The sequence below is a fragment of the Cheilinus undulatus genome, linkage group 2, assembly GCF_018320785.1.
Source record: "Cheilinus undulatus linkage group 2, ASM1832078v1, whole genome shotgun sequence".
NCBI lineage: Eukaryota > Metazoa > Chordata > Actinopteri > Labriformes > Labridae > Cheilinus > Cheilinus undulatus.
Window position 1 is genome coordinate 29,779,115 of NC_054866.1, and position 19,579 is coordinate 29,798,693.

General features: G+C 37.9%; 1 protein-coding gene across 1 annotated transcript; it reads left to right on the forward strand.

Annotated features, from left to right (window-relative positions):
- Positions 1–3,724: 3,724 nt before the first annotated feature.
- Positions 3,725–10,148, forward strand: il10ra (interleukin 10 receptor, alpha). The gene is made up of 7 exons (XM_041797403.1): positions 3,725–4,056; positions 4,632–4,752; positions 6,350–6,522; positions 6,638–6,783; positions 7,155–7,323; positions 8,083–8,201; positions 8,337–10,148. Exons 1-7 carry the CDS (start codon positions 3,999–4,001, stop codon positions 9,252–9,254), a joined length of 1,704 nt encoding a protein of 567 aa, XP_041653337.1. The 5' UTR covers positions 3,725–3,998; the 3' UTR covers positions 9,255–10,148.
- Positions 10,149–19,579: the final 9,431 nt, after the last annotated feature.

A 19,579-nucleotide genomic window follows, 5' to 3' on the forward strand; every position in this document is an offset into this window, starting at 1 on the left:
TGTTGGAACAACTGCAGAATGGTTGATCTTGATTTTCTTGTCTATTAAAAGCTATTTATAACAAATTAAGTGAATATAGGGCATTATAGCCCTGAGGTTGAAAGCACATGCCACATAACCACAGCGCCCCAGATACAAAGCAGTTGAGAGCCATTTGAGGCCTCTTATCCCCCTCTTTCCAAGAATGTTAACAGTGCTGCACTCCTACATAAAGAAGTAAAAAGATAAGTTATATCAGCTGACATTACACATAATTTAGTAATTTTAGCCCGTGTTGGTCATCTGGGTGCTATGGGTTTATATGGTCAAATCTTTAGCGTCAAAATAAGTGTAAATTTCTCATTACTAAAGGCGTGTTAGTGTATGAAAAGCATCAGAATGACTCAGCAATGACAGCAGTTTTGTTTCTGTTAAAATTAAATAAAAAATGTATCACTGAAACAGGTTATCACTCTTTGTGTGTGTGCATTTACCAGGAACTAAATCTTGAATAGTCTCATGTGAAGAGGAGGTGAGAAACAGAAGGGGAAACTGAAGTCACTTGTTTGTGGATATGATTAGGAGAAAAGCAATTCCAAGAACTGAAAAGCAGGTTAAAATAACTCAAACACTGACTTCTTGATAAATGCTTTAAAAAGAGTTAAAGAAAAACAGTTATTACCCAGATGCTTTTTCTCCAACTTATACGGCATTTTATGCTGTATCTTGCTGAAATGCAACCTATCAAGGTGGTTTTAAATAAAGAATAGCAAACTTTAGATTAGCATGCAGATAGTCAGAGTTTATGCTTTTATTTATGAGACAAATACCTTGTGAAGGTGTAATTTAGTTGTATTTAGTTTCAAAACAAACAGGGGAAATGATTGCATTAGGTTTAGTCTAAACTTAAAAAAATAGATTGTTTTGTTGATTTTAGTTTGATTAACAATAAATATTCCCTTTGTTTTAGGGAACACTGCTGTTAATCCATCCTCTTTGGCATCATTACGGAAAAGTGTTTAGTAGAAATCACAAGAAAATTTGGTGGAAAAGCACATAAATGCTATTTTAAGGCCTTCTTAAGAGATCTTTGCATAAATAGTGCATCATCATGCAAAGGAAATTGTGGTTTTGCCTTTCCTGGAGAATGCCAAGAAGTCACTTTTGGATAAACTTATTCAAATGACACTTCCATCAGACATGAAAAATAGATTTTTATCTTACATTTCCATTAAATCAACACCACACTTTAACATAGAAAACCTGTACAGGAGAAATAACTAACCAATTATTTAAATGATGTGTCAGTGCAAGAGATGAGGTAGGCAGACATGACACTGTGGCTACTGTGGTTTGACTAAACTACTGTCTGATGAATTATTTAATTAATTCATCTTCTTTAATGATTCACTTGAGTTCACACAGAGTACTGGGTTGTTTCTGTTAGTGAACGCAATGTTCAGAAGGGTTTCAGGATTTATAATTCTAGGTAACACCCACAAAGCCTGAATCATCACTCCTTTCCCAGCAGGTGTAGCTGTGTATTCTGCTGTTGGGACACAAGAGTCACACAGAGACTCTCTTTATACACATCACTGAAAACACAAAAAACACAGAACATTCATAAAACAGTGTTTTTACCTGATAGGAGGCCAGGGTATACAGAAAATTTAATACTTTTAAGACCTTTATCAAGACTCAAGACCCTCTTCATGCATTTTAAGACTCTATAGAATCTTCATTTTCTAACCCGTTACATTAACAACAGTTATGTGTTGGTTCTGCGCCAAAGGTAAGACAAAAATGTGACCACAAGGGAAAGAAAATGCAGGTGGGATTTCTTAGTGTAATGTGCAAATTAGGCTTTCTTGGAGTATTTTGAGATTTGACTAATGAAATGTCTTTTTTTTTTTTTTTTTTTTACTTAAATGGACTAAAAGTTGTTATACCACAATCAAGAGGTATTTATTTACAAGTTTTGCACTGCAGTTAAAGTTAAAAAGTAGAACAGCATACATTTAGCTATTAAGAAAAAAAAATACAAGCCAAAAATGCACAGGGTACTTGTAATACTTATTTTTAATTTTCTGATCTAAAAGCGGTAATGTGTCAATGATCACTCTACTGTGGTAGCTGATCAGCAGTAGCTCAGTTTAATTAATTTATATTAATTCTAATATTTTATGTCCATAAGTCTATGCGGCTTCACAGGCCAGTAAGATTTTCAATCAATCTCATGTTTTACATCCTGATTATGAACTGCTGTCCTCTGCTAAGAGGTTCAGTCTCTCCCAGTGTAGATTGAACAGGTTTAAAATTAATTTATTCCTGTGTCTATAAAGCTCTTAAATAGCAACAATTAAGGCAGAAATGGCAATGGGCAGGACTACAGTGATTTCCCTTGCATTTAGTAGTGGTACCCCGACAATCTAATGGTGTTTATATTCTAGATTTTTGTGTGTGGAGGGGTTCTTTATTGATACTCACTGTCTCATGTCAGAGTGTTTTTAATGTGGTGTAATCCAACTAACTGTTGTCTATGGCTGCAGCATGGCTGAATTGACGAACATCTCTCTGTGGGACAATAAAATGAATCTCATCTTATGGCATATGAGAAAAATTTCTATGGGAAACACATTGTAAAGGTAAACTTACATAATTATAGTATGATAAATAAAATCCTCCATTATTGAAGACACCAGCACCATAAAAAGGACACAGGTTGTGCCTTATGGGTGAGGGGCGGAGTGGGGGGGTGGGGGTAGGTATAAATAAAAGGATTAAGGTAATTGCCTTTTTTTCTTTAAACTGGTTGTTTTGTTTCTTAAACATATTCATTGAATGATCCCATCACAAAAGATTGGGAATTTCCACATTTTTGATACTTTTTGCAGATGTTAGAGTGATACAATCTTTAATATACTAATGATTGAAAGTATCATGAAGTACCAAAACTTCATCTTTTTTAAGTGACAGGTTTGCAGGAGAGAAATGAACCCATCAAAAACTGCTTGTAAACTCCAGTAAAGTTTCTGAATTGCACAAAACCACTGGTGGTATTTACAGACAGAGTCCAGACAGTGTGCAGGAGATAGCAAGAAATTTATGGTGATCAAAAACAACAATTGCTCATCATTGGGTGCCTAACACTTCCATTTTTGTGGCTGTGGTATCAAAACAAGTATCTATGTTGATTAAGTTTTAATAATATTATACTGAAGCTTCAAATTCTGGTATTGTCTGTCTGTATTGTTGGCTGACCTTTTTCTTCTCACAGTCATCTCGACCTATGATCTTTGCACAAACCACTCAAAAGGCAGGTAACCACAACTGACACAGACAACCACAGAGAAAGATGAAGTTTTATAGGCATGCTGAAAGCTAAAAAGACAAGATATGTATGCACTTTTCTGTGTTTGGCAGTACATTTTTCATTCTAAAATGCCTCCCTTATCTCCCTTATAATGCCCAAAATGAAAGTAATTCAAAGGGGAATCTCTGGAGGCTTCCCCTTTTTGGCTGTGTAAAGTTTTTTTCTTTTTTTTGTTCTTTCTGAATGCTCTTGCCACAGATGACTGTACACCAGTAACCTACTGAAAGTGTGGAAAGGGGAAAAGAATAAAAACAAAGGGGAAGGAAAAGTTTTGGGTGAGAAAGAGAACTACCACCAGCACGTCACTGAACTGCTAGCAACAGGACGCACGTCATGTGAGAGGGAGGAGAGCTGAGTGAGAGAAGAGAACGGTTGGGGAGAACTATGTAAATTCAGACATTAGGGGAAAAACTAGCTGCCTCTTCTTATTGCTCCTACAGGTTGACAAATCAGCTAGAGAACAGCTGCTCTACAACATCAAACATTTATCAACTCACCCATGTTAGCTTGAAGATACACAGAGGTGTGAGAGAGGAAAACATGTCTGTGAGGTCTAATTTGCCTTATTGTTAAATGGAATGACAGAGTTTTTGACAGTTGCTGTGTGGATTATAAGCGACTGATCGGAGCTGACCAGATACTGGAGATGGCTGGCAAGAAGACATTTCTTGCCTTCCTGATGATCATTATAACCTGTGTGTCAGGTAATTATGACTTTTAAGACAACTTTTTTGTGATGTATGTTTAGTTGGTCTTGTTTTTAATAAGACAAAACACTCTACAGTTATGCAAAAACATCAGGATATCTTTATGGTTTCGTTGGAGTCATCAATTCCTGTGAAAATGTTGGTAAAAAAAAATCTGTTATGACAAAAGCAAAATTCTTAACAACTATGCTGTTTCTGTAATGGAGGCATGAGTGGGGAAAAATTACCTATTTGAGTCAAATATCTTCCAGAGGTTTACAGTGAGGGGAAAATATCTCATTTTTGATTCTTTGAAAAAGCCCATCATGTCACTAAGCTCAGAGATCCCATAAATAATTTGCAAGATTACTGTATTTCGTCAACTTCCTTTTTTCCACTTAACCACATGCTTTACAAAGCATGTTAGTGAGACAGTAACATTTTGAACACTTGCTAAATATGTGTAGTACATTCTGAAATATTAATAGTTTAAATGTCTTCTTTCCTATTTATACAATATCAGCTGAACAAAGTGTTAATGATCTTACAATGAACAACAAATGTAAATCATAAATCCTCTTTTTTTTTGGCAGGTCTTGAAATCCCTAAGCCTGAAAAACTGACGCTGGATATTATGGATGGGGAGGTGATAGCACTTTGGGATGATCCAGAGGGCCGGCCTTTAAACTCCAAATACAATGTAGAAATGGCAAAGTGAGTTTCACTTCAAATATCTATGATACCAATTCAGAATTAAAGTGGCCTATCAACATACTTTTCCTTTTTTTTTTAATTTCATACCATCCTCTGTTTGTTGCTTTATTGCTGCAGTACTGGTTATGAAAAAAAATTGCCATCAGCTCATATTATAAACTTGGGGAAGCAGCTGTTTGCTGAGTGTGCTATTTATTGAAGTACTGGTACTGGATATACTTCAATTTAAAGCTTTAAACAAGGGCTGTCAAGCCATTCAATTTTTAATTGTGGATAACAGTTAATCCACCATATTTAAACCTTCATCATATTTAAACCTTTTTTTTATTGTACTGTCCAAAACTAAGGGTAATTGATTTCCTGTTTGGATACAGATCTGCTTTTATCTTGAAAGAAAATAAGCAGTGTTGGGTAGCGTTACTTTTGAACCTAACTCGTTAGATTACTGCGTTACATACTGAGAAAAGTAATTTGTTACGTTACTGCGTTACCTACTTCTAAAACTAATGCGTTAGAGAACTTTTGCGTTACTAAATATTAAAAACCTTTAGCCATTCATTCCACGACCACTCATCTGCATTTAAATGTGCAGACTGTAATGCCAACGTACAGCGTAATTTACAGCCCACAATCTGTATTTCTGCAGCCTGAGAACACTGCTAACAGACAGGAGAACATTTACCGCTCTTTAACATGCTCACAATCAGACAACAAGCAGACAGAATCACTCAAACACTGCGTAATAGCGCTTGATTGGAACAGCTGCACATCTGATTCAATGAAAGCAAACGGAGCTTTTAAACTTAGGTTTCACCAGGATGCTGTTCTTGTCCCTTTCATCCAAAAATCCATCATAATGGGGATAATTCCAGAGTGGCCTGCTGTCCTCTCTGTAATCTTGCTGTCTGTAAACAAGCTAACAATGCACGCGTAATGGCACAGAATGTTTACCTTCCACTGGCACATGCCAACGTGACTACAGGAAGAGAGAAGGACAAACAGCTGATGCTTCAAGGAGCTTCTTTTTTTCTTTCTCTCTTTTTTGAAGCCACGGAAGTGAGAGGAAATTTGGGATTTTTCTTTCAGTAACGGATTACTTTTATGAAAATGTAACTAATAACGGGATTACTTGAATTGTAAAACTAACGCGTTACGTTTCTCATTACTCCAAAAAAGTAATCTGAGTACTCTAACAGATTACTTTGTAACACGTTACCCCCAACACTGAAAATAAGGAACTTCAGGTAGACATGGCATTAATTTGACCATGGAAAAAGGAATGTGTTATGGATTGTAAGAGGAAATAAAGCAGCAGTAAAAAGGTAAATGTTTAACAATACAAGTTATTAAACAGAGTTTGTTTATGTGAAATGACACATCATAGAGCCGTACTTAATTTACATCACTGTGTCTGCAGGGAGACACTGCAGCGGCTAACTAAACTGTGCAGAAAGGGACAATAAAGCATATGGTTGATGTGATTAAAAAATTAATACACTAATCATGAACTTTATCTAATTGCAGATAATGCATTAACGCTGACAACCCTCCACCAAACCACCTTTCAGTTGGTAACAGGTGTATTCTCTGCCCACAGGTACAACAGTGAATGGGCCAAGGTGGAAGGCTGCACAGGGATTATGAGGAACTACTGTGACCTGAGTAGCCTTATACATGACTACAGTGCTGCCTACAAAGTCAGAGTCCAGCTGGTCACAGCAGATGGTGTCTCCAAGTGGACGGTTAAGCTAAAATTTCTCCCAAACAAAAGTAAGTTTACAGTTTCATAGAAATCAGTGTAGCATATTCAAAACATACTTTAGCTGCTTTAACTGTAATTAAGGTTTACTATGCCATTTTTTCTTACCTTACTTGTTTCCTACAGGTGAGTTGAGCCCTCCCTCCTTCACTTTGTGGGCTACTTCCAGCACTCTAAAGCTTTATATACATCAGAAGCCCATTCTGAAAAAACTCTTTCCTTACGGCGTCATCTACACCATCTACTTGGAGGAGATAGGAGAGGAAAATAAGGTGGGCATCAGAAAAAGATGTAAGGGCACAGAACCTGAAGATAAGGACTTTTTGTAGCACTCTGAATGAAATTCTTAGCAATGACTTTTAATAGAAAAAGTTGACTAAAATCCATTTATGTTCTGATGAGAAACAGACAAAAGCAAGTTTGACTTAGAAGTCAGTCCTTTATGAATAGGAGGTACCCCAGAATTTATGTCAAAACACTGTGTGGGCATTGTTTCAATGAACAATAATCCAATTAAATAAATTTCAAAATTCGTAATGCCTTTCTTACCTGTAAATGAAATCCCTTCTCATTTAGGTCCATACTTTTCAGTGTAAAATATGATGTAAAAAGGCTTAAACTACATGTTAATTTCCCTCCACAGACTACAACAGCCTACCTGAAAGATGATGCTGAGGATGAAGAGAGGAGTACAGCTTTTACTTCGCTTCACTGGGGACGGGAGTACTGTGTCAGCATCAAGGTCGAGGGCAGCGGTGCTCTCTCCACCAGCACCATGTCAACGAAACAGTGTCTGCAGCTACCAGAGCAAGGTACAAGCAACAAAGCAATGATTATGACAGCAGCTGATAGGAATTAGAGATGGTTGAATCAAATGAGATAATACATAGTACTAAGGTAATATTTCCATGACATTTGCTGCAAACAAGCTACTAAAATACAGTTAGTCATTCTACAGTTAGTAGTTTGTTCATTATGTCAAAAGATCCATTCTATTCTCATACCTGTCAGGTAAACATAAAGTCACAGCCAGGCTCTGGTTAGCTTAGCTTCAGAATACATCAAACAGTGAAAACAGGCTAGCTTTCTCTGCTAACTGGTAGCAATATCTGCCCACTGGTGCTGCTGACATTCCTATTAGCCATACTGTAGCTCAGTTACCTAAATCAAGCATACATGTCACTGTAAAATGTAATCTCTCACGCACTTTAAAGCTAACCAGCAATAAATATGGATAATTTTCACATCTTGTAAGCTAAATACAAGGCATAAAAACAAGAATGCAGTGCACAACAGCAGGCCTATTATTTTCTTTTTGACTTCTTGTGTTTGCATTTCCGATTTTGCTTAGTGAAGCTAGCTAGCTAGCAGGTGGCAGCTCAGACCTTCAATCCTCCTTTCAACAGATAGCCAGAAAGGCTCACTGTCTTACAAAACTATTGATCTAGAACTTTAATTCAATGTTTATGAGCAATGAAAACTCTGCTCCATTATGATATAGAATCATCTCTAGCCTTTTATGTACAACAACCTCACTTATCCAAAGTTATCCCTTGTTTTGTTCCATCCAGAATGGTTCATAATTGCTGTATCATCCCTATCTACAATGGGTGTCCTGGCTGTTGTGGCCATTATGGCTGCCTTCCTCCTTTGTTACCTGAAACGGCCTGAGAAAACACCTGCTGCATTGGTGAGTGTATTCAATAAAGGGACACTGGGACTATACATCTGAGGTTGTTGGTTGGCTGTAACTAATTTTGTTCCTGACTGGGACATTATATACCAATGAAAATGAAGTTAACCTGTGTTCCATTTCCCACTTCAGAAATCCCCTGTCAGTGGGTGGCTTCCACTCTCAGTTGGAGACGGAGCAATGGAGGTTGTTACAGACAAAGGTTGGTTCCTATCCAAATACAGAAGTGAAATAGAAAACACTCTCGAAGGCCCAGAGACACATGTGACCATAGCAGAGGACAATGGAGAGGAGGACAGAAGGACAAGCATGGACAGTGGGGTCAGCATAGAGTCCAATTCTGCAAGAAGCAGCAAGGGAAGTCCTCCATCAAGACAAGAGGACAGTGGCTGTGGGAGCTTAGCAGGATCAGAGAGCTCCACGAGTAGTCACACAGAATTCCCCCTGAAGGATGAAAGGACTGATACAGACACTGGGAGAAAGAGGGAGGATAGTGGTGTCAGTCTAGGCTGCCGGCTTGGGTCTACTTGCTTGAATCTGGATGGACAGGACAATGAGTGTCTGAAGGAGGTGGTATCTGGAGGTGATTACAGAAGCCAGAGCCCTTCTAGTGTTCAGATTCAAGTCTGTAATGTCAAGGAAGACTTTAAACTTCCTGACTTGGCTGAAGTGATCACAGGCTACAGGGCGGTGCCTCAATCCTGTATCTGCTCAGGAGCAGGTCAGTGCACCTGGTGCCATCAACAAGGACTTTATGGAGCTGAAGTTATCAAGCAATACAGAGCTCTGTGTATTGAAAACGGACTACTGAGTAGCAAAAGTGCCCTTGTGGACTCTTACAACAAAGGGATAACATTTTCCAGTTATTCCCCAAAAACACAAATGGACACAGTCATGATAAATGACTTAGAACCCACTTTTATACAACTAAATGAGACTTTCCCTCTGCTGACAGCGTTGACACCACTGCCCCTTGTGGAGGGAGGACAAGATTTTAACACGAACAATGTGTCACTCTCTCTCTGTGATGTACAACTAATAACTGACTAACACACTGAGGAATGAAGCAGTGCTATTTATAAATGTCTAAGTGCTATGTCCATCGAAGCAATACACACCTACTTTTCCAACATGACACACTCCATGTGTAAAATGAAATAAAAGCTTTATTAGAGGAGTACAAGTTATCAATTGTAGAAAATGTTAAGGTAAATGAGGGGAAACTGTTAGCAGAGAGAGGCTGTTGTTGAGCAAAGGAAGGAAACAGAGGTTAGATCGCACAGCTGCTGAGCAACAGATGTTGGTTAGCTGAAGTCTCAAGAGCTTTCAGAGATGATGAATATAACCTCAAAGATCTTATTCAACCTTGTCTCATTGGGCGTATTTACATCTCACTTAAATGCTGTTTGCCGGAAGTGAAACTTGTGTGGGGGGCAACAGAGAGAAACGGTTTGACGGTTATGAGCTTCTGGACATTTTGCCTCTTCAAAAATGATACACCAAGTCAGAAATCCCTCTGAAGTTTCTTGACTAAAATTTAGGAAACTTTCTGGCTGTTGCCACTGTTTAAATATCAGAACAGAAAATAAAACTGTTAAGAGAAATACACTGTATTCCTATCTATCAATATACAATTAGTTACACAGAATTTATGAAAAGTGGTGTCAAACAAATCAGTGTCAAGAAGTGATTCAAAGTGGTGTTAAGAATTAGAAACATTTCCAAATTTCATTAACATCCAGGACATTTACAGATCCTTAAAACACTCATTTATTTGTCAGATATTAACCCTTTTATCAGCTACTTGCCTGTACAGATTATTTATTGCATGTTTTGTGAGTAAAAGTCATCTATTTATTATGTACTGTTGTAAATGTATGTGTGTTTGCTCTTCTAAATGTGATTAAAAGAAACTGTGTCACTGGAATGTTCTGTGAATTTTTACATTCACTAAAAAAAAACCCAGCCAGTAAACATCCGACAGGATGGAGATTTCAGAAACCATGACTCAGAGTGTGTTGCACACACTGGAAAATAAACATTACAGGTCACCTTATTATGCTTAGGATCCCCATATGTAAATTGCGTACAGAAAACAGAGCAGCAGTTTCGAGGCTTCTTAACTAAGACACAAACACTTCCTCTTTTAGGCCCCAGCTTGCTACAAAAAAGTCCCACTTAACACTGAGAGTAGAGACACTTTGTTGAGAAGAGGCAGAATTTTCACATTATCAAACTGTGAAATATTTTCATGGTAGCTAGAAGTTGACAGACACCCTTTTAAGGCATAAAGTAGTTCCCTCACAGTTTTAGAAAACTCATGTGACCTACCACACAATGTGCAGTTCAGACCACAGGGGAAGTGAGACAACATTTGCCAGATCCTACATGCTGAAAACATCACATCAAACTAGTGTCACAGTTCATTTCCACTGGTGCTCAATACATGTCAACCTTGGGACTTTTTTCCACTTCATTTGTGGCCAAAAGACTTATCTATGCCCCAGCTTTCATCCTTTCCATCATGTCCAAAGATAGCTGAAATAGACAACAAAGTCAACTATCATATTAAATGGTCTAAGTTTTCTCATGGTAACTTTAATGAAACCATATTTCAGCTTTACAGACCACTTTCAAGACTGTAAGGGAGAACTCAGAGTAAATCAGCAAGCCAATGAATAAGTGTTACTTTAGAGAAAGCAGTGCTACAGCTGCCCCTGTTAGACTGGCCAACTCTGATACCTCTGTCTTGGTCAGCTGCAACATTTGAAGTAATAAAAGGAAACAAATGTTTGATCTTGTATGTTAACTGGTTGTTTTTCACACATTTAAGTTACAAGGATAACTTCTCAAGACAGTTAAAAAGTTAACATGTGATCTAAAGTTTTTCATAAACATTTGTATGACTGTTCTCAGTTTGAATTAAAGTCCAAATGTTGAATATATGTTGATTCTTGGTACACAAGGACTTAAGTTAATCTCTGTATAGGTGGTATCTGGCACTCTTCTCGAAAAATATCAAAAATGTCCCATGCGTTATATGTTCTATGCTAACAGTCCTCGGTAATTTTCAAAAAAATTGAAGTAATTCAGGTTTAGTAGAGGCTCACATTAGCTGAAATTCTCCTTGGTTGAAAAATGAAGCTAATATGAAGTGCAAAAAAACTGCAGTTCCTCAAATGTCCATGTCACGCTGACTGTTTAAAGACCCTGTAAAGTGACAATGAATCTGTATTTAGGTTTGTTGTATGACAGGTCACTGTGTTATGAACCCCTATATCAAATTTCAGTCAACTAAAACAACTCTAAGTTTATGAAATGAAGTTTCAAAATCAGAAATACGATCCTCTCAGATTTAAAAAATGTTACAATCTGAATGTTCCCTTATGACCAGCTGCCTGGCTCTGTGCCAGAGAAGAGACAAAGTCCAATTACTGGCACAAATCTCTGTCATGATGCTTTAAATGATCCATACACCACTGTGGCTGATAATTTTGGGAAATTTGCCTCACAATGAACAAAAAACAGCATTTAACTGACTGTTTTCTTTCAGTTAAGGCAGTGACATCCGCTAACAACCGACTGTACTGAGATGAACTGCTCTGTGATTTTATATTGTCATGTTAGAGGGGTGGGGTTATTCACCACTGTGGACTTGTGACATCATGAGCCCACATATTGGACTCACCCACATGAAACCAAGCCAGGAAAGAGGTGAAAAACTTTCTAACAGTCCAAATCCAGTCACATGTAGGTCTCAGTGTTTTCACATGATTACAGCAACTCAGGCTAAAGACCCCCATCAGCTCCCTCACTTTGTCTGTTCAGGCTTTGATCTGCAGCAGTTGTTCCCAACTTTTTCCTTAGAGTCCTCTTCATTTGTATCTGGTTGCTGCCACTAGAGCTGTTTGGTCCACTTTAAATGAACCCTGGTCTGTTTCCCTGGACATTCTGATGCTTTTGAAGTGGTGTGAAAGCTCATTCAAACTCTGGTGTGGACCAAACAAGTAAACTCTGGTCTGCTTGAAAACAGGGTTCTTGGTTCGCTTCCATACAAACCCTGGTGCAGCTCATTGTGCTGTGAAAGCAAGGCGAAATAACTTGTGCACCAAACCCAGGAAATGGTGTAAAATGTAATGTTTTATGGATGTACAGTCATGTCCATAAGTTTTAGGCATGTAGGGTGCTAAGGATTCACTGTGGAGCCTGACATGCCACGACCTGTGGCTTGAATGGTGGGGGAAGGGCAGCCATAGTCAACAAGCCACGTCACAAGTATGTTCCATGGCAGCCAAGGTCAAGTGTGAAGACATTTTTTATGTCCTGGCCTTTTCATCCTTGTAATACACTTGGGGACCGCTGGCAGTTTTAAGGCTCTTTGGACATCCAAAGCACGTCCAGGGGCTTGTGGCAGCCCTACTACCCAACCAGACAGTGCCCTAGACTGTGCTTACTCGCCATACTCATCCCTTACTCTGTCCTAAAAATGTGGACTTTATTTTCAAACAGATTATTTTCCCATGCCCTGGTAATATGCAAGGACATTCAGTACACCACTGGGGTTGTGTCGGTCCTCCTTCCCATCCCATGGTGCCCTCAGGTGGGCTTACACACCTCATCTTCAGCCTCAAATTTGGCCAAAACATGGTGCAGTAGTAGTACTGTATATATGTGATTTAATAACTTAAGCATGTGGATACCTCGCTCGACATCTGCTTGAACATGGCAACATGTCATAACCTCTCACTCTCATTTCGGCTCGCTTGCCAGACAGCTAGCTGCCTTGCTTGCTGCTCAAACTGGGGTCCCTCTTGTGAAACACATATTCTGGTTAAAAGGTGAGCAGATTTAGACTTTGCCATCATCTTCTTTGCCTCTTCATTGCTGTTTTTTAGGCTGATACCACCACAAACGTGCAGTGAGTAAAACTTGATATTGTCCAGACAGTTTGGTTTCCTTGATCAAGTGTGTGTGAAGAGTGCCAGGAGTTCTCTGGACTATCAGGTGTGAAATGACCAAAAACTGAACACCCCAGACCCACCTGGGAAAAAAATATAGCTGGCAAAAAATCAACACTGATTCATTGATAGATGAGAGTATTGGTCTGCATCTGTTTCAGTCAATATGATTTTAGAGCAGACAGTTCCTCACACCCCCCTGAAATCTCTGGTGGTCTCATTCATTATTGTTTGGTGGGTCACTGTTAACAAATTACAAATAGTATGGTCTTGACCTGCTCTTTTTGTGAAGGAAATAACATTTGCTATGGATTAGCACTATACAAAGAAAGACTGATTGATAAATTGGCTGAATGTAAATCACACTGTGTTACAGTGTATTGAATGTGCCATGTGCATTTTACTTGGCGTGTTTTATTTGTCAAGTGTTTTCTTTTACTTTTACTAGCTGCCTTTAACTCTTATGATCAACAAGCTGTGACTAAAGACAGTTCAAGTATAGGTTTGACTGATAATACAGTTATGAAAAAGGCAGTTATTACTATAAGCATCATAACCCCTAAAGGGGCCATATCTCTTAATTTATCCTGCCACTTATAACCCATTTCCTGCACAAAAGCATCAGCATGCCATGAGAGGAAATACAAGTCATCTAAAGTCCCTCAAAATTCAGGAATAACAACTTCTTTTTCCTGTTTTTGTCATCATCAGAGATATATCAACTAAATCATGAACATGACCCTAACTGACCTTATTGTAGGCAGCGCCTATAAAAAAGAATAAAGGCAGAAAAGTATGTTGTTTATAGTTTTATCAAAGGAAATGTATGAGACATTAACCATAGAAAGTATCAAAAAGGCAGAAGATAGGCAACATTGGAGGGAAGTCATGTGCAGCTTACAAGAAAACTGATGTGCCTGGTTTCTGTGGTTGAGGTGTTGATATTCAGCCTCCACCTTAAAAGTTCATCTCATCAGCAGCAGATCATGTGTTCTTCTTTCTCTAATGTGGTAACATTCAAATTTGTACCATCAGAACCAAAACATTGCAAAGTAAGACATAATAAACACCAAAACTGAGAAATAGAAATTTAAAGTTTATATATATTTCAGAGCATATTCTACATGTTTTAATACAATTATACAGGTATATTTAATTTACAGAAAATACACAACTTTGTATACACAGTACCACTTTTCCTTGCTTTTTAAAATCTTTTTTACATAAGTTGTCCAAGAGAGTGTGACAAAGCTCAAAGGCCTCAAAAAGAAATATGTCAAAATAACAAGGTGAATCCCCTTCATATTATTCAGGTTAAAAGTCCATCATGACCTTTAGCAGCAAAGTGAAAACAGGAACAGATATAATACAATCTTAAAAACAAGACTGGATGTGGGAAAAGTGGCAGACAAGCGGTGGGTGGGTGTTCCACACGTGGTTTTCCAGAATAAACCGCCGCCATGGTGTCTGTCATTTTATACCACTGCTGATGGAGAAGGGAGGAGGAGATTTCTTCAAGCCGACTTTGCTGCAATTATTAAGAGTCGATACTACTGGATTAAAAACTTTTCAAACTTCAAAACTTTTAAAATTTTGTGAAAGGCAGAGATAAAATTTCACTTACGTGAGCACTTTGTCTTTCAAAGATGGCTCTATGGAGGAATAAGAAGATAAATGCATTAAAAAATTCCAACAGATTCATCATATTAAACTCTATATAGGTGACAACCATGTCAGCATGTAGGTACACATTTGAATAAAGGGGAAACAGTTTCAAATAAGGCTTGTTGACCAGAATTATTAAAAGCATACAGAAATTTTTGATTTAAATTTACCTTTTAAATGCTATGTGTCTTGTGAACACTGTTTCTCTGTTGCAGGCCAATGTATGTGATACATTTCATACCCGTGTGTACAAAAACTGAAAATGGAATTTCCTGGAAGGGCCAATAAACTAACTAATTTATTCTTGTAGGGTCTGAAAAATAGAACCTGTCATAAACAAAATAAGTACACCTTAAATATCTTTTGAAATTAGAGTCAGAATCTCTGGATTCATGCAGTATGTCGACATGCAATGAAAAAGATTTCATTGTGTTAGTCCAACTAAAACTTGTGGGACTAAAGGCCGGCTCAGACCACATAATTTTTGGTCTTTCACAAAGGCACCATGTTAGGCTAAGCAACAAGACTCTTGATCCATCTTGGCTGACTAACTGGCTGCACTACAAGTGTGATCGAGTTTGAGTTCACAGGTCATCGGGGAGGCGGGTCAAAGAAAGGTGACACAAAGGTGGGTGTGCTGAGCAGCCACCATAACAAGACAATTCTAAAAATGTCGAATTTCTGTGTCTTTAAAAGCTTTAATTTTAGAGAAAATGTCAGAACTCAAGTAACAATAGTTACAACATAGGAGTATACATCTTCTAATTAATACAGCCATCCATTAAAAAAAAATCTACATAATGTACCCTGCAATACTGAAAAATTACAAATAAAATGAGTGCATCATGTCAATGAGTGACCATGTTAACTGATTTAGATTGTTTTCCATTGAATACTGATGACTTTATTTTAACTGTATAATGTCAGCTGTCTTCAACATTTGTTGAAACTATGGCATCTATAAACATGTTCGACTAAAAATCATCACTTATCATGGTCTCTAACTAAAGTGAAACCCTGATACAGTTAAGTCCACAGAGGAAAATGATGAAGAAACAAGGTGCAGACGGTGTGTTCTGACACTGGTCATAAGTTTCCTGTGCTGATCCATTAATAACTGATGTCCATCATATTAGTCAGTTTTGACTGCAGAATCTTTGCCACTATGTTTGTGGTTTACATCCTACACATCAAACAGACTGGTCGTATATGGCCTGAGCTTGCTGGTGCTACCCCTAGAGGTATCCTCCAGTATCACATCATTTACAGGCAGGTATATTGATAAGAACACTGGTGACGCAGCAGTAAAACAGCAATAATATCTCCAGCCTAACAAAACAGCATAGTGCAGAGATCAATTTTATATTGCATGTCTTTACTTCAGTCAGACCAGACTGCCTATGCAGCAAGTAAGTGTAGCAGAAGTCACATTTTTTTTGCCTTTGGTTATAACCACAGGATAGAGGCATAGCACTCATCTACTTTGTAAAAAAAAATAACATACATGACATATACCCATTTAGCCGCTTGCTAATATGTTAGCAAGGTAAACAGGAAAGAAGTCCTAGTACCCAGCTGAAAAAGGTTATATCAACATCTACTACACAAGAGGTGAGCCTGCTCCTGGCAGTTATTCTCCTGCTGTGCATGTAAACTGGGTCAAGTACAACAGTCTAGTTATGCTGCCTGATTGTACTATAACTGCAGATCGACTTTGCTATGCGGGTAAATGCACCCATTGTCTGAATAACTCATCACAGACAGTCTTCTGGTAAAAGAAGTTGTTCCTACCAACCACAGGAAGTGTTCACAGTTTTGTCATTTCTTATGGTAACAAAGTCCTTGACATTTACCATTGAACCTGAGTTTTTTGTTTTGTTTTTGGTGAAAACCATTACATTCATCTCTGCTTTTGGGGCTGAGTGAAACCTGGTCAGATAAATGAAACCTATCTGCATGACTCAAAACACTAGAGACAAGATAAAATCGGATGCTCTTTTTTTGGTTGACATTGGCTTGAAATGAATCATTAAAGCTCCACTCACTCTTCTTTTTGCAGCACTTTTTGCATTTTTTGCATTTGTACTTGCAGCAGAATTGTACAATGGCAATGGTAAAGAGGATTGCCAAGATCCCAAAGCCAACGGCGACACCAACTGCTGCTGAGTTTACTCTGCTCCCTGCAAACAAACAAGGATAAGATTAGACCATTATTATCACAAGTGCAACAAAATCCACATACAAGCTTTTAAATTATAATAAACAGGCTAGCTGAAGGACAAAAAGGACCTTCCTTTTTTAGATGTACAGTGCTTAACAAATTTATTAGACCACCCTAACCCTAACCAAAGTACGGTTTATGCCACAGCTGCCCTAAATTAACAGCATTGGTAATTACCAAAATCATTTTTTACGTTTCTGTAATGGTTAATACACCAATATGTAGAAGCTTTTTAACCAAAATAATATTTTTAATGCTAAAATATAATTATTATTGTTTTCCATGAATTTTCAAATGTACTGATTTATAAAAAACTGATAAAATAGTAAAGCACATTAATATTTCTTGATTAATAATTCAAATTATAGTTATTTACTTGCATTCCTGAACAGAAAAATGAGTTTTAGTGGTTGAATGTTATGTTTGATTAATTTCTGATTTCTCAGAGAAGCCCAGTGAGCCGGCTCAAATTTGGGTGAATTCAGCTTGAAATTCCTCATTCCTGTTCAAAATTGTAAAACGTGGAAAGCTAACTGAAAATGAAAGAGTCCGCATTAAAGCACTTCATGATGCTGGATGGTCCCTGAGACAAATATGACAGGTGGTCTAATAAATTTGTTAAGCACTGTATATCTGACAGAATAGATAACCAACAGAAATAGTCATCTGTCTGGCTGTCATGGCCTAATTGGATCAATATGTACTCTATCTGTTCATTATGAATGAAATTTAACTCTGATGAAATGAAATTGAAAAATCAATCTCCTGGAGAGATGGTGGCTATGCTTTCATCTACAGTCCTCACAGAGACACTGAAATGACAACTGCAAAGGGCAAGAGATGGAAATACATATACCCATGCATGATGCAAAACGCTGAGATCTGTATCACACTTTCCTTTCCTTTTTCTTTCTTAACTGAGTGCCAATCGGCAACTAACAGCTAACAGAGAACTCCCTCCCGCAAAGCCCTGCAGTATGTTTCAATTTTTCATGGCACATTTCAATTAGTTATATTCATAAAACTCTGGATATTTTATGTTTTAACAGTGACAAATCAAGAAAGGCTGGTTATTGTTACAGTGGGAAGGACCACATGAAATGTGGAACAAACATAACACTTAAAGTTACTGAATCCAAAGCAGTAATGTTGTAAATGAATTAGTACTAAGGCAGAATGACAACTCTTTATAACAGTACATCCCTCTCTTACAGTAAACACAATTGAAATGAAGAATTACAGCTGATTCTTACCACCATTCCCCATAGCTGATTTGCCAGGATGGCCTGTGTTATCTCCTGTCTGTCTTCTCCTCTCTTCTCTGTCCACTTGATGTTCTGCTGTCACTCGCTTACTCGAAATCAGTCTTTAGTAAACAGTTGGACTCAATGGTTAGGGATAAAAATAGAGAATTCGCATGGCTTTCTTCTTTGCTTACGTCTGCTTGTCCATATCCCCATACCAGTCATTCTTCCAAACCGGTCCGTCATCTTTCTTTGTTCTCCACCCTCCTTTCATTTGCACATTGTAGAACCAAGTGACTCTGACAACCTGATGTTCTCACATGTCCAGCCAGGCTTAATGACTTTCGATTTAGAAAACATACTGGAGTACTTTGATACTTCCCAGAACACAAATTCTTCACAAAACTCACCTTTTGGTGTGGCTGTGTCACTGAGATTCAATGAGAAACTCAAACACAATCAGAAACTCTATGAGGCTCCTGTCTCATCAGGTCTTGCAACAAAGATCTTGAAACTATAACCATATAACAGGAAGCCTTTCTTTTGTCCCTCAGGGTGTCATAGCTCCATTGGCAGCCTCCCTTTTTTTCCTCTGAAAAAGTCATCAACAGGCAGCCAGGTGATCACACCTGGATCAGGTGGTGCATGGGGACTCCTGTCGGATGGCAGAGACATTACAACCCTTCTTAATAGTAGAAATGATGGTTCATTTTAAATAAGTTTCATAAAAACTGTGAGAATACTTGCAGGTATATTGTCTTTATCCCCACGTTTCTGTAAGGTATAAAACCGAGATCCTTGTGCACAGCCCAGCTTGTCAGGTTTCGTTTGTTGCAGGAGCAAAGTAAACAAAGAGAAATAATCTGCTACACTGGATTATTTCTCTTCCTTTCTGTAAGGATTGTCAAAATACTAGATTTACAACTTGGACACTAGCAAAAATCAAGCAATACTGATGCCTGTTTTGACATCACAGCTATAAAATAGTCCTGGCTCACTGTCTGTATATTCAAGGCTTTTTTTCTTAAGGATACATTGTTAGGTTTGATAAATCTGAACTCTGGCTGTAACGCCAACTTTCTCTGTTTCTCTTCCTGCATCGGTGACTGGTTTTATAGCTTATCAGATGATTTCTCTTGTTTTTGCAGTTCAGTTATCAATATACTGAAATTAATTGTCTATAATGCACATGGTGACATGTCTCGCTGTATGTTGGAGCCTTGCTACAACACTAAGATGCTGATTTGGTATGTAAGACTGTTATTTTCTCTAAAATGTAACCAGCCA

What these genes read in the sequence shown, in the direction of transcription:
- il10ra (XM_041797403.1), top strand. Translation starts at nt 3,999, where the DNA reads ATGGCTGGCAAGAAGACATTTCTTGCCTTCCTGATGATCATTATAACC. An exon ending in CATTATAACCTGTGTGTCAG is followed by an intron (nt 4,057 to 4,631) that starts GTAATTATGACT and finishes TTTTTTTGGCAG; the next exon opens with GTCTTGAAATCCCTAAGCCT. An exon ending in AAAATTTCTCCCAAACAAAA is followed by an intron (nt 6,523 to 6,637) that starts GTAAGTTTACAG and finishes TGTTTCCTACAG; the next exon opens with GTGAGTTGAGCCCTCCCTCC.